At 42.6% G+C, this 15,077-nt stretch overlaps 1 protein-coding gene across 1 annotated transcript in view; it reads left to right on the top strand.

The window, feature by feature from the left end:
• ADAMTS17 (ADAM metallopeptidase with thrombospondin type 1 motif 17) overlaps positions 1–15,077 on the top strand; it is a 353,798-nt gene that overhangs the window by 280,636 nt on the left and 58,085 nt on the right. Inside the window, 2 exon segments of the mRNA XM_034667944.1 lie at positions 467–626; positions 3,167–3,302. Of these exon segments, the coding sequence (XP_034523835.1) occupies positions 467–626; positions 3,167–3,302 (296 nt within the window).

Raw genomic sequence — 15,077 nt, 5'->3', positions numbered from 1 at the left:
AAGTGATGCTCATTTCCAAAGGTGTAGAGTCACCCTACCTGTTCGATGTCTTTTTAGGTCAAAGCCACATATTTTTGTCTTTCTTACCCACGAGGGCAGCTTCATGCCTGAGTTTGCGGGGACGGTTTCTGTGCTCTGCATGGAGCAGCTCTCCCTGTAAAGCGTCCTGAGAGCCCACAAACTGACTCCTCCCCAAAGTCCTCATCCAAGCTGGCCTCTCTCCAGGGGGAGAGAGCAGAGCTCCCTGCCAAGGGCCTGCATACACTCCTGCCCCCGAGTTGATTCTCTGAGGACCCTGAGACTGAAATAAGGGAGCTCCCCTAGCCCGAACCAGTCTTGAAACCCAGAAGAGAGCTGGTTACCCCAGTAGAGAGACGGCCAGAGTGCGGCTGAGTTTGCAAATTCAGCAAGCCTGTGGGCTTCTGCTCCATTTCAAAACGGCCTTTGATTTTTACTGCTGATCCAGGTGCTGCTGTTTCATGACCAAAATTATGGAATCCATTACGAGTACACCGTGCCTGTCAACTACACTGCGGAAAATCAGAGTGAACCCGAAAAACCCCAAGACTCTCTGTTCATCTGGACCCACAGCGGCTGGGAAGGGTGCAGCGTGCAGTGTGGAGGAGGTGAGCAGCCAGGGTCTCGGGCCCGTTGGGTGTGGAGTCTTGCTGAAGGAAGGCGCAAACTCGGGGCACTCTGTGGCTGGCGCACAGGGCATGGGGAAGGCTGGCCATGTCCCCTGTGTTTCCATGTCCCCTGTGTTACCCACATCCCACTGCAGTTCCCTCTGCAAAACACTTAAACGGTCCTCCACACTCCTGTGCCCACAAAGCCGCTCTGCCTATGGTGCGGGGCCCTCGGACTCTGCCCTGAGCGGGGGTTTGACCCCTGTACAGGTACATCGCAGGTATGACAGGTGAGTGACCCTGGGGATGAAGAGAATAGATCTTCACCTGTTCCCGTTCCGTGGAGGGCCCCCAGATGTTTTTGCCCCCAAATACTCTTTCCTCTTTGCCACAGGTACCCCATTATAGGATGTAGTGGAAAGAAAGAGCGCCCACGTCCAGGGAAGCATTCTGAGCACAAGTCGTGGCTTCATGATTTGCCGCCATATTTTAGCAAATGACTTACCCTGTTTATATGAAAATTTCCTCTCGTCTATAATAGAGTGACTCACCCCTATGCCCACTGCAGGGAGCAGACTGCCACACTGTAAAAATCAGTATCAGCAAAAGGCACTGTACCCATTACTGGGAGGTTTAGGGAGAGCAGGGTTGGAAGCCATTCTCAGCTCTTAGCTAGAAGCCCTTTGGGACTGTGTACTTTGTCACCCTGACAGGACACACAGCCACCCATCATGGGAGGTGGGACACAGGGTGGGTGGGTTTTGATGGGCACAGAGTTTGGATGGAAAGTTCACCTGGACTCTGGAATGCCAACTCGGAGAGTGGCGTGGCCCCACCAATACCCATTCCTGCGTGGCCGTTGACCGCCAAGATGATGCTTGTCAGATATCCAATACATACAGGATCGTTTACCATTTAGGCGACTTGTCCCATTTCTCATGGGTAAGAATTACAGCTATAACGTGATTGGGCCACCAGACACTGCCAGGGTCAACTGTGAATTCCCTCCCTGTCCTGCACATCTTGGCTCACTGTCCTCTCTGCTTGTTCTTAGCCTGTTTCTCAAGCATTCCTGACAGTTAGCATAGCCCCAGGATCCTCCATCAGCCCTGTCCTTGTCCCGCTTTGCACTGCTCCCTGAGAGCCCCCCATCCCTCAGCTGTCCCCCTGTGCCAGTGGCCCTACAGCCTCCAAAGGAAGCACCTCCCATATCTCCAAATGCCAGACTTTTCCTCCTGGGCAACTTACAACAGTAAATGGAGCAGTTAGCAGGCTCCACTCGGCTGGGGATCCGGGGAGTGCTGTTCCGCTGCTGTCACTGTCAGCCCAGATGACAACTGAGGACTCACCACTGTCAGACCTGCAGCCAAAGCTGAAGTGTGGCTTGAGGTGGCCCCCCATGCTTCTTATACTCACACCAGCCTGAAGCTGCAGGCATTGAGAGCTGACAGTATCGTTCAGGACTCCACACTCTCGAGGCATCCCTAAAGGACAAATTCTCCAGGCGGCAGACTGAGTTAGGAATCTGAGGTCCAGAGAGTTGTGCCTGACATCCTCTTACTCTTGTTTAGCTGTACTCCCCAAATAATAATAAAAACAGAATATAACTAATATGAAGTGTTAATCCCAACCAGGCTCTGTTCTAAACACTCGATGTGTATCAGTGAATTTTAACAGTTCCTGAAGCACCCTAAGGCACAGGGAGGTTAAGTGAACCAGCCTCATTGAGGAAACTGAGGCACAGAATCATGGCGGCTAGCTGTCGATCCTGTGATCATTATGCTGGTGATGGGGCCAAGTTTGAACCCAGCCAGCCTGGCCCCAGAAGCCACCCTCCTAGCTCCAAGTCATCCACCTCCCTGGCAAAGTCATGAGCAAGCAGGGTATAGGGTGCTCTGGAGACACCCAGAGGATGGCTGTACCCATCTGTGTAACCAGGTAGTGAAGTCCCCAAATGCAGGTGATGCTGAGGACATGTAGCCATTGGCCAGCTAAACAAATTCTCAGACTGGCTCTAGACTGCCTGCCTGGACGATGTAGGTCTGTGTGTCCTTCAAACCAGCCTCCCTGCTTCTCACTATTATCTAGCAATTCTGGAGGGATTCTCTAATAGGTAGCTATGATCTCTGGTGAAGGCTGATGTACATGTATTTAATCAAGACCAGACCTCCGTAGACTTTAAATATCAAAAGAACAGATAAAGAGATTGGCAATCTTTGTTGGAAATTGAAGACCCAAATCAGAACTTTGGCCTCCATGAATCCCAAGCTGTCCAAGAACATAGAGAATGTGCGGTATTGCCTTTTTTTGGATCCTGTTCTAGAATCTTCCTCCTGTCCATGCTGTCCCTGCCATGTCTTACACACCCTCATCCCTAACATTATGGTTCTTTCTCTCTGACAACCAATAAAGCATGATAACAGTCACTTCACATGACAAACTGATAAAAAGATACACCTGAATGCTCCTCCGTCTGCATCCATGGATGGCCTTTCCAGGTGTGTGTACAGCTTCTCAGTTCCCTGTGGTTTGGTTTCCAGGGGAACGCAGAACCATCGTGTCCTGCACGCGGATTGTTAATAAGACCACGACTCTGGTGAATGACAGTGACTGTCCTCAAGCAAGCCGTCCAGAGCCCCAGGTCCGAAGGTGCAACTCACATCCGTGCCAGTCACGGTAAGGAGCTGTGTTCTCAAGCTTGGACCCTCTAGGGTCAGGGCAGAAACACCCATGCGTTGGGGGGGGTGGGGTGCAATGTTACACAGTTAATACCACGGTACCTCTCTGTGCCATATTCTGTTGTTGTTGCTAAGTGATTTCTGCTTGCTCGAAATACTGAATTTCTGGCTACGAAGCCAGAGCTCTGAAAAAAATGTATAATCCTAGCTAGAAGGCATTTTTTAGCAGGCCTCTAAGAACATCTCATGGAGAAAAAAATCATCACATACTTCCAACTGATATGTGTTGGCTCCCCCCAAGTTATTTTGTCTTGGCAAAAAAGGAAATCACAGAGTACTCACACCCATGACTAAGTCACACAGGTTACTGTTTGTGATGGGTCTGTTCCAGCGGCTGAAACTAACACCAGTGAGTGGGGATCTTGGTGTTCATTGTTTAGAATCTGTCAGAACTGGTGTTCCCAACCCCAGCTTCCATGGCCATGATACTTCACGTGCTCTGAAGTGTATTTTCTTGAGCTGTCAACCGACATGAATTGTGTGAAATGTGCTTGTCAGTTAAGCTGTCTTATTTCCGGTCTTTTCAGTGAGACTTTGCATCGTACTGTGATTGGTAAAGTGTGTAGTATCGCCCCTCTTCTCCCATTCTACTCTGGGTTGAGGTGCTTGGTTTTTGTTTTGTGTTTCTATGCATGTTTTTCTTCTATGAAGAAGCTGGACTTTTGACAGGGCAATTCTGTAAGCTCAACTTGGGCCTCTTGTCTGGTGCAAAAGTTTCACAAAGCATGGGGTTTTCATGCCAACCCCCTTTGCTTTGTCAAACTGGTCAAGTGTGCGAGTGGGAGAGGGAAGATAGGAGGGAAAAGCAAGAGGTGAGACTTGTTTCATTGGTTGTGTGTGATCCTTAGCAAGTTAAGAATGAAGGTGGGCGGGAGGATGGGTGAAATGGGTGAAGGGGATTAAGAGGTAGGAACTTCCAGTTACAAAATAAATCAGTCATGGAGCTGAATGAGACAGCATAGGTAATATAGTCAGTAAGATGGTAGCAGTGTTGTCTGGTGACGGATGGTGAGTACACTTATTGTGGGGAGCATTGAGTAATGTATAAAATTATTGAATCATCATGTTGTACCTGTGAAACTAATATAATGCTGTATATTAATCATACTTCAATTTAAAGAGAAGGATGAAATTCTGCCCTAACCCTGAATGCCATGGGAACAGCTCACTTGGGGAAGTCTTCCCGAGCATCTTGGCTCTGAGCAGCCATCCCACAGACCACACACACCCTGGGGAGCAAAGAAGGAAGGCCTGCCACTGTGAAGACCAAATATCAGACAGGCCACAGAGACAGCTCAGCTCTGTGACATACTAGAAAGTAGGTTAAGTGAATCTAGAAGAGGGGAGGTCAGCACGGGCTCAAGGGCATGGCTGAGTGAGAAGGATCTTAGGGACCCATTCAAGAATCATGTTTTAAAATCATTTATGATTTCAAACTATTTTAGTGTCCAAAGATTTCTTAATTTATGCTCATAAACCAAATAACATGAAATCAGAGTTGCTGCGATTGAATTGAAACACCTATGTAATGGGGAAGAGTAGCCCGGTGCATTCTGCCCTCCCTCATATCACAGTAGGCCCAAGGAATGGACCAAGGAATAAAGTTTAAAAACTGTCAGACACTCTGCTTTCCCTAATGATGGGGTTGCTTTTATTGGACCAAGCCTCAATATTCTTCACAATGATACTCTTAACTTTACTGATCACATACCATATGGGGTAGCCACTAGCTAGTCCAAATTGATATGTGCTGTAAAAGTAAAAATATACACCTGATTTCAAAGATTTAGTATGGAAAGAGATAAAATATCTTAGTGATTTTTAATACTGATTACATGTTAAAATAATTATGCCTTGGACACATTGGGTCAAATGCAATACATTATTACAATTAAATTCACCAGTTTCCTTTTGATTTTTTAATATGGGTAGTAGAAAATTAAAATTATATATATGGTTGATGTCTTAATTCTGTTGAATGGCACTGCTATAGATTAACATAGTATTCACAATGTTCAGGATACAGTCCAAAATTACCAGACATAGAAAAAAAACAGAAAAATGTGATCAAATAATAATGGAAACTGACTCCAAGATGACACATATGTTGAGATTAGCAGACAAGAATTTCGAAGCAGCTATTATAATTATGCTCAAAGACATAAGAAAAAATATAGTCACAATCAATGAACACATAGGAAATCTAAGCACAAAAAAGAGACACTCTAAAAATGAACCAAATTTTAGGGCCAAGAAACACAGTATCTGAAATTTTTTTAAAAAATCCCTTTGATCGGCCTAACAGCAGATGATGAAAAAAAGATCAACAAAATTGAAGGTAGAAGAAGAGAAATTATCCAGTCTGGAAAACAGAAAGAAAAGATTGTTGACAATGACAGAGCCTCAGTGATCTGTGGGATAAGATCAGGCATTCTAACATAAGTGTAATTAAGGTCGGAGAAGGGGGGAAGGGGAAAAATAGAGCAGAACATAATCAGAGACAATGACCGAACATGTCCCAGGTTTAGTGAAAGACAGAAGAGAGGTGATTAAGTCACTTCTTGAGTATTTCAACTAGATTCCAGATGAATTCAAAGCTCCACAACAAAATCTCTCTCACCATTACACCAATAGGCCAAAGCAGCACCCTTATGATTTTTGCCACACACAGATATTCTAGGGGGGGATTTCGTTGCACTGTCAGACTCTACACAGAAAACCTTGTGGGAAAACTACAAAGAAGTCACATCGCCCAGCATGAGTTAACAAAGGTATGCACTCTTCAAAGCAGTGCTACAGAGCTGCTCTAAGCTTGGATGAAGCATATTGAGCGTGTGTCTGGGTCGGTTTGGCTTCAAGATCGCTCACAGAACATTCTGACAGACCAGAGGCCTGCCATGGCTGAACACAGGTATAAGCAGAACACACTTTAGACTAAAAGTAAGTTCAGAAGCACATGCTTAGTATCTCCTTAGAATCAGGGTCAGCAAACTTTTTCTATAAAGGGCTAGATAATAGGTATTTTGGGGTTTTACAGGCCACATATGGTTTCTAATGTTTGGTTTTCTTTGTTTTGTTTATAACCCTTTTAAAAATGTAAAAATTATTTTTAACTCCTGGGTTGCACAAAAACAGTCTGCAGGCCAGGCTTGGCCCAGAAGCAATAATTTGCTGGCCCTGCCTTAGATTATTACTTACCCTTGCCTTGCCCTCTGAGATGTTGGGGCCGCAAACTTAGCATGAGCCCAAGCTCTGAAGGTATGACCTCGGGAAGTATACTTTCTTCTTATACAAAGAAGGACATGTCATTATGCTGAGTCATTATGCTGAGTTACGTCATTATGTCATTATTGCCCAGTGTTCAGTTCTCTTTTTAAAAGCATCCAGCGTGACCCTAAGCCCATAGTATAACATCAGTAATTTCCTTCATCCAGCGTGCACCTGTCGAGCACCTTCCCATTCACCAGGCCCTGTTCTAGGTACCAGGGTATATAGAGGCAAGAAAGACCTCAAGGTCTTTGCTCTGGTGGAACCTGATAACTACTAGCTTTCTCCCTCCCTCACGCTCTGACCTACCTTTCTGGGTCATCTTTTTTGCCTTCCTGACCCACTTCCTTCCATTCCCTTCCTGACTCCGTAAAATCATACAAATCAGACTTAAAGAATAAGTGGAATTTCCCAAGGCAGAGGATAAAATGAAATTGATAGAAGACAGCACCTGAAATTTGTCTCAGAGCCTCGGAAAGAAATGCTTAATTGCCTCCTCTAGCCTGGTTTCATTTGTTGGTTGTTTAGTTGTTTTCTTTGAACCATCTGACTTCATACTGTTTCTTAAAGAGGACACATAAGAATGAAGTGTCATGGCTCATCGAAGAGTATTTATTGTTTGGCTGAAGAAATGTGTGCTCTGATAGATTTTAAAACTCCTGCAAGTCTTTGTTGTATTTATTTATATTTAAACACAGATGTGCACATACATGTATGTATATACACGTGTACATACACAATATATATGTATATGTTATGTAAAGATACATGTATGCATATACACACACACACACACAATTTGAGCAATAAAACTTGAATTACTGCAGAGTGTGATCTAGTTGACCTGAGTCTTTCTTCAGAACATCTAGTAATATGGACTTAGGCTGGTAGGTGAAGAAAAGTGGAGATTGGCTCAGAAAATTACTGCTGTATATTCAGATTTCATCTATAAAAACTGAACTTTGATAAAGGAGGTGGGTGTGGAGATGTGTAGGGTCTGGAGAAGAAATGGCTGCTTCAGGTGGGGTGGATATGCCTGGAAAACAGAGCCTGTAAGCTGGAAGGAGAGCCCAAGAACCCAATGGTGTAAATTTTATTGAAGAAGCCAAAATGCAACTTGTTGTTGAATCTGGCAAGGTGAAAGAGCCTTTCTATATTATTGTTACTCTTTGACCTTTAAAACAACAGCGATGTTTGTCTTTTCCCTTATATTTTTCTTTATTTCCCCTGATCTCCTTTTAATTTTCTTCAACCCTCTTTTTCCATCAAGTTCCCGACAGTTTCCTTTACCTTCCCAACTGCACACCATTAGCACCTCTTTATTCTAATCCTGCCCCTAGCTCTGTGGATACTTCTCCCGAACCCTGCCATAACCAAATGGAATCTGGAATCTGACAAGCAGGGCAGATGGCCTCTCTCCAGCATCTTGCACACCAATACAAACACATCGGCAAACCTGGCCCCAGCATTGGCAGGAGAGGCAGAAATCACAGATCAGCTCAGCTGTTATGACTGAGGCCAGCAGCTTTCACCTTGCTGACCACAGTCTGCGGGGAAGAGGCCCCACCATCATCCGGCATCCGAAGAGTAACACTGTGTGCCAGCTCCTTCAGACCCAGTCCCAGATAGTGCTGGATCAAGGAGGGTGGGGCACGACAGGGAGATGGGCTCATTCTGGAACACATAGCTCATGCTTCCCCAGATTTAATATTCTTGCAGTCTCTTAGAGCTTGTTGGCCACTTGAAAAGGCCATTCCAAGCTATTAGATGTTTCCCCTAGTATTTGTGATTTGAACTTCTTCCAAGGCAGTACATACTGTACTGGGCATTATATTAGAGTGTTTCAGAAAAGAGTATTTAATATTGCACTGCCAATTGAATTGAATAGTCATCTGCAAGGAAGTGTATTTGGATTTTAAATTTGTCCTCTTTGCTCATTATCTTAACCAGGTGTGCCTTGTTTTAGTTAAAATGGAATGGAATCCCTCGGGTGTTTATGAAAGCATGGTGTGTGTGTGTGTGTGTGTGTGTGTGATCATGACTTAAGAATGAAACCTAGAACATGTGGATCTTTAGGTACAGCCAAAATCTGAAAAGATAGCATTGTTTAATCGGTTTCTAGCTAGTCTCAAACTTAAAGCTCTTCAGTTTCCTGCTTTCCTTGAAAATAAAATAGGTAAATCTAATTGCCACACCTCTGTCCGCCATGACCTGGATGTGAGAGGCTGGAGGAGGCCACCTCTGACATCACCTGTCTCCCGCGACAAAACAGAAGCCAGGACGCAGAACTGCCTACACGGGCAGGAGGGCGAGGCCCGAGGTTGTATGTTTCTACAGGTCAACAGTGTTAGACTGGGGATCTCCAGAGTAGGGCTCCGCTCTTTCAGGCTCGGCCCACTCTTCAGACGCTTGGGCATATGGCCACAGGTCAGGGATGAGCACCCCACAAGCCATGTGAAATGAAGAAGCAGTACCTAAGGGGGGAAGATGATGAATAGCATTATTGGTCGATTATGTGCCTTATCCATGGTATAGGAATAGTGAGGAGAAATTTAGTTGGATTCCAGATCTTTTTTCCAGCACTACTCAAATTCCAGAGTTTAATTCATATTTAAATTAAATAGTAAAGTTTTGAAGCCTTTAGTTACTTGTTTAAGTTAGGAAACATTACAGATGGAGAAAGAGAAAGCCTTCAGAGTGTTGTTTTGAGTTTGAAGATTCTGTTTTCTTCTTTTCTGCCATACTTAACCCTTCAATCATTTGAACATCCCCCCTCCTTTGATCATTACAGAGGACAAGGGAATTCCCAGATACCAGTTCCACAGATAGCAGAATTCTCCTGCTGAGAGACGCTTTGCATGTTGACCCTGGGGTCCATGAAGAGGCCCTTCTTTCTTTCTGACTTTTCTGAGTCACAGAATATAAACAGCATTGAGCCCTCAATGTTTGCATTTGATTTTTATGTCACAGTTACAAAAAATGACAAGTACATGGAAAAGTTGAAACTCAGCCTGAGGAATAAAAGCAAATACAACCAAGATCATAGTGATCCATCGGAAATGAAGGGGAAATATGTATTCTCCAGGTTCTGGGGGGGAAAAATCAGACCAAGAAGGAATGGCTCTACAATGGGGGTGTACAATGAAGTATTGCTGACTTGTAGACTCTCTGGGGATATTTCAGAACTGAGCTTGGGGTATGTTTGGTGGCAGCTTCCCAGAAAATTAGACCCTTGCCCCGGGCGCTAATGAAGGCCACTGCTGGCCGAGTCCTGTGCTGGCTGGCTCTGTTACAGAAATGAATAGTCCACAGATAGGAGTGATTTTGCCTAGGAAAGTGTTATTCTTTTCTCCTTAGAGGTGCACATTTATATACAAAGACACTCAAATTCCTGGGGTGCCTGGGTGGCTCAGTTGGTTAAGCGTCTGACTCTTGATGTTGGCTCAGGTCATGATCTCAGGGTCTTGAGATCAAGCCCTACATCAGGCTTCATGCTGGGCATGGAGGCTGCTTAAGATTCTCTCTCCCTCTCCCTCTGCCCCCCCCACCCCCACTCACATTGTGTGTGTGCATGCCGTCTCTCTCTATATTTTTTTAAAAAGACATTCAAAAGAAAAGAATGGAAAAAGATGTTTCATGCAAAGAGAAACCATAAAAAATCGGGATTGCTATACAAATACCAGACAAAATAGAGTTTAAAACAAAAAAAAATTGCTTGAGATAAAAAGGAATATTTTATAATGATAATAGCATAGTCCATCAAAGAAATAACAGTTATATAAACAGGTATGTACCTAAAACAGAGCCCTAAAATATACAGTATGAAAAGAAAATTAATTCAACCATAATAGAGACTTTAATGCCCAACTTTCAATAATGGATTTTTAAAACTAGGAAGAAGATCAACAAGGAAATGTAAGACTTGAACAGCACTATAAACCTGCTGGACCTACAAGATAGATATAGAGCCCTCTACCCAATGAGAGCAGAATATACATTCTTTTTTTGTGCATGTGAAACATTCCCCAGGATAAACCAACATCTAAGCCATTAAATGAACCTCAGTGAATGTAAAAGGACTGAAATAATGCAAAGTACCTTAATAGAATAAAATTAGAAATCAACAACAGAAAGAAAATTTGGAAACTCTTGATACATGGAAATTAAAAAAAAAAACCGCAGAACTTCCTAAATAACAACTGGATCAGAGAGAAATCATAAGAGAATTTAGAAAATACTTTCTGATGAATGAAATGAGGATTTAACATATCAGAGTTAGACAATGCAGCCAAAGCAGTCCTTAGGGGAAATTTTATAGCATTGGTGGATATTTGAAATAGAGACTAGGAAAACAATAAAGAAACATCAGTGAAACCAAATGTTGATTATATGAAGAGAATAAAAAAATTGACATTTAGCTAGATCAAAAAAAATTAGAGAATACTCAAACTACTAAAATTAGAAATGAAAGAAATTGTAAAGGAATACTATAAACAGTTGTATGCCAATAAATTTAATAATTAATATAAAATAGACAAACTCCTAGAAAAATGCAAACTACCAAAAGTGAGTAAAGAAGAAATAGAAAGTTTTAATAGACCTATAATAAGTAAATAGGTTAAATTACTAATCAAAAAGTTTCCCCAAAAGAAAAACCCAGGACTAGAAGTCTTCACTTATGAATTCTACCAAATATCTAAAGCAGAATTAACACCAATCCTTCACAAACTCTCACAAAAATAGAAGAGGAGGGAACACGTCCCAGCTCATTCTGTGAAGCCAGTATTATCCAGATTATAAAGCCAAAGACATCATAAGAAAAGAATACTACAAACCAATATTTCTTACAAGTACTGTTGATAAATCTTCAACAAAATACAAGCAAACTGTATCCAGCAACATTAAAAAAAAAGGGTTATACACCATGACCAAGTGGGACTTATCCCAGGAATGCAAGGCAAGGATGTGGAGAAAAGGAAACCCTCTTACACTGTTGGTGGGAATGCAAGCTGGTACAGCCCCTCTGGAAAACAGTACAAAAGTTCATCAAGACATTAAAAATAGAACTTTTACCCTATGACCCAGCAATTGCACTACTAGGTGTTTATCCCAGAGATACAGATGTAGTGAAAAGAAAGGGCACCTGCAACCAGTGTTCATAGCAGCAATGTTCACAATAACCAAACTGTGGAAGGAGCCAAGATGTCTTTCAACAGATGAATGGATAAAGAAGACATGGTTCGGGGGCGCCTGGGTGGCACAGCGGTTAAGCATCTGCCTTCGGCTCTGGGCGTGATCCCGGCATTATGGGATCAAGTCCCACATCAGGCTCTTCTGCTATGAGCCTGCTTCTTCCTCTCCCACTCCCCCTGCTTGTGTTCCCTCTCTCGCTGGCTGTCTCTATCTCTGTTGAATAAATAAATAAAATCTTTAAAAAAAAAAAGGACATGGTTCATATATACAATGGAATATTACTCAGCCATCAAAAAGACGAATACCTGCCGTTTGCATCAACATGGATGCAACTGGAAGGGATTTTACTAAGTGAAATAAGTCAAGCAGAGAAAGACAATTATCATATGGTTTCACTCATATGTGGAACATAAGGAATAGTGCAGAGGACCACAGGGGAAGAGTAGAAAAACTAAATGGGAAGAAATCGAAGAGGGAGATAGACCATGAAAGATTCTGGACTCTGGGAAACAAACTGAGGGTCACAGAAGGGAGGGTGGTGGGAAGATGGGGTAGCCAGGTGATGGGTATTAAGGAGGGCACATGTTGTGATGAGCACTGGGTGTTACACACAACTAATGAATCATTGAACACTACATCAAAAACTAATGATGTACTATATGTTGGCTAACTGAACATAATTTTAAAAAATTGAAAAGAAAAAAAGAACTAATAAATTCAGTAAGGTTGCAAGGTATAAGACCAACAAACTAAAATCAATAATCAATTGTATTTCTATATAGAAATGATGAACAAATCAAAAATGAAGTTTAAAAAAAAACAGTGCTATTTATAATAGCATCAAAAAGAGTAAAATACTTAGGAATGAATTTAACAAAATAAGTACAAAACTCATACTCTGAAACTACAAAACTTTGTTAAAAGAAATTAAAGAATATCTGAATCAATGGAAAGATGTACCATGCTTGCGAATTGGAAGACTCGGTGTCATTAAGGTGGAAATATTCCACAAATCGATCTACAGGTTGAGTGCAATTTCTATCAAAATCCCATGTCTTTACTGCACAAATGGATAAGCTGATCCTGAAACTCAAAGGGAGTTGCAAGGGGCCCTGCATAGTCAAAACAGTCTTTAAAAAGAGGAACAAAGTTGGAAGACTCACACTTCCCAATTTCAAAACATACCACAAAACCATAGTAATCAAGATAGTGTGGTGTTGCAATAAGGACAGACATCTAGAACAGTGGGATATAGTTGAAAAATCCAGAAATAGACCCTCACATTTGTTGTCTGTTGATTGTTGATAAGTGGCTAAGAGCATTCAATGAGGAAAGAACGGTCTTTTCCACAAGTGGTGTTGTAACAACTTTATGTCCGCATGTAGAAGAATATAGGTGGACACCTACCTCACACCACGTATGAAAATTAACCCAATGCTCAAAGACCTAAAGAGCTAAATGTATAAAATTCTTAGAAGAAAATGGGGAAAAAATCTTTATTATGTTTATGGTTTCTTAGATATGACATCAGAAGTACAAGCAACAAAAGAAAACAAATAGATATGTTGGGTTTCATCAAAATTAAAACCTTATGTGCTAATGAGGCTCCCACTGTGTCCTGAGATACCCTGAAGTATCAAGAAAAATGAAAATAAAATTAAGAAACTGAAAAGACAACCCATGGAGTGGGAGAAAATATTTTCAAATCATCTATCTGATAAGAAACATATCTAGCATATATAAAGAACTATTACAACTCAATAATAAAATGACACATAACTCAGTTATAAGGGATCTGAATAGATATTTCTCCTGAGGAGAAGGGGAGGAAAAGAAATTGGGGATTGATAGCTAAAAGGTATAGAGTTTCTTTTTGGCATAATAAGAATATTCTAGATTGTGGTAAAGGCCATTGAATTGTTGAACTGTATGGTATAGAGTTACAGCTCAATAGCGCTGTTGAAAAATAAACACACAAAGAAGTGCACATTTTAAAAAGTTCAGGCTCTTTGCATTCTAAGCAGAGGCCTCCAGCGGGTTTCTATGAGTACAGAGGCTGGAAGGCCAGCCCCACCCCAGAGCCTAGGTATCTCAGAACACAGGGAGCTCAGGACAGTCAGAAGCCTTAATGTGATGGCCACCATTATTATGCATGGGCTACTGATCTCATCCATCCTCTCCCACTAAAAATGCCAGATCTCTCCCTGAGCCTCTAGTCAGGATTCTTCGGACAGAATTCGATGAGCGCATTCAGTCACCCTCCCATTGGTCCCATTTGAATTGACCTTTCCCTTTGGCTGTCTCCCAGGCCTCCCTGTGTCCTCCACACCTTTCCTCTGGAGAGCTTTCTAGCAAAGTGTATGACCAGCATAAGCTGCCATTCCCTAAACACACTGGCAATAAGGCTGAAAGTCCTTTCCCCCATGCCAGCCTGCATTCTTTTGGCCTCACAAAAAAAGCCATCCCCTAGCATCAAATTAGTGGATCCATGCAAGTAAGCAGGCAGCGTTTTCAACCAAGAGGCAGCGAACCCCACCCCACACACTGGTGCTTCCCATGCCTCTCGCTGGCGGGGGAATTTGGGGATGACCAGCTGTGTCTCCAAACAGTGGTTTGTGCATCCGTAACATAAAGGGAATAACTACCATTTGGTACTACATCTCTTTATTTACTTGGTCATTTCTTTTTAGTATTTATACAATGTAATATCATGTTGCAAGTATTCTAAGGAGCCAAAGGATTTCACGTTGGCCTAATAGCCTCCCATCCTACCTACCTCACAGAGTTTAGTACTGGACAGGATGAAAAAGGGCTCCATAAAAAACTGAAAAGGGAAGCCAGTCTCTGAGACTAGGGATCCTTACCTCAAGGGTCCTTCTAGACCATGGAGACCTGCACATTCTCCTGGTGGCCCCCAGCTCACCCAAGTGAGTCAAATACTACCCTGAGAAAAGCCCTGTCTCTCCCTTTCTCCTCACCCATGGCACTTTCTCCCCAAACCCCAAAGCAGAAACATCACAATAAGAATGAGCAAACCTGACACCCTGTTGAGACAATTAAAGTAGAACTTGACATACTTAGTGGTGAAAAGCTGAAAGCTTTTCCTCTAAGATCAGGAACAAGAAAATGATGCCCACTCCCACCACTTTTATTCAACATAATACTGGAATTCCTAGCCAGAGCAATTAGCCAAGAAAAAAAGGGGGGGCATCCAAATGATAAAGGAATAAGTAAAACAGTCACTGTTTGCAGA

This window comes from Ailuropoda melanoleuca, chromosome 9, assembly GCF_002007445.2.
Source record: "Ailuropoda melanoleuca isolate Jingjing chromosome 9, ASM200744v2, whole genome shotgun sequence".
Lineage (NCBI taxonomy): Eukaryota > Metazoa > Chordata > Mammalia > Carnivora > Ursidae > Ailuropoda > Ailuropoda melanoleuca.
This window is presented reverse-complemented; position numbering and strand designations above follow the sequence as displayed.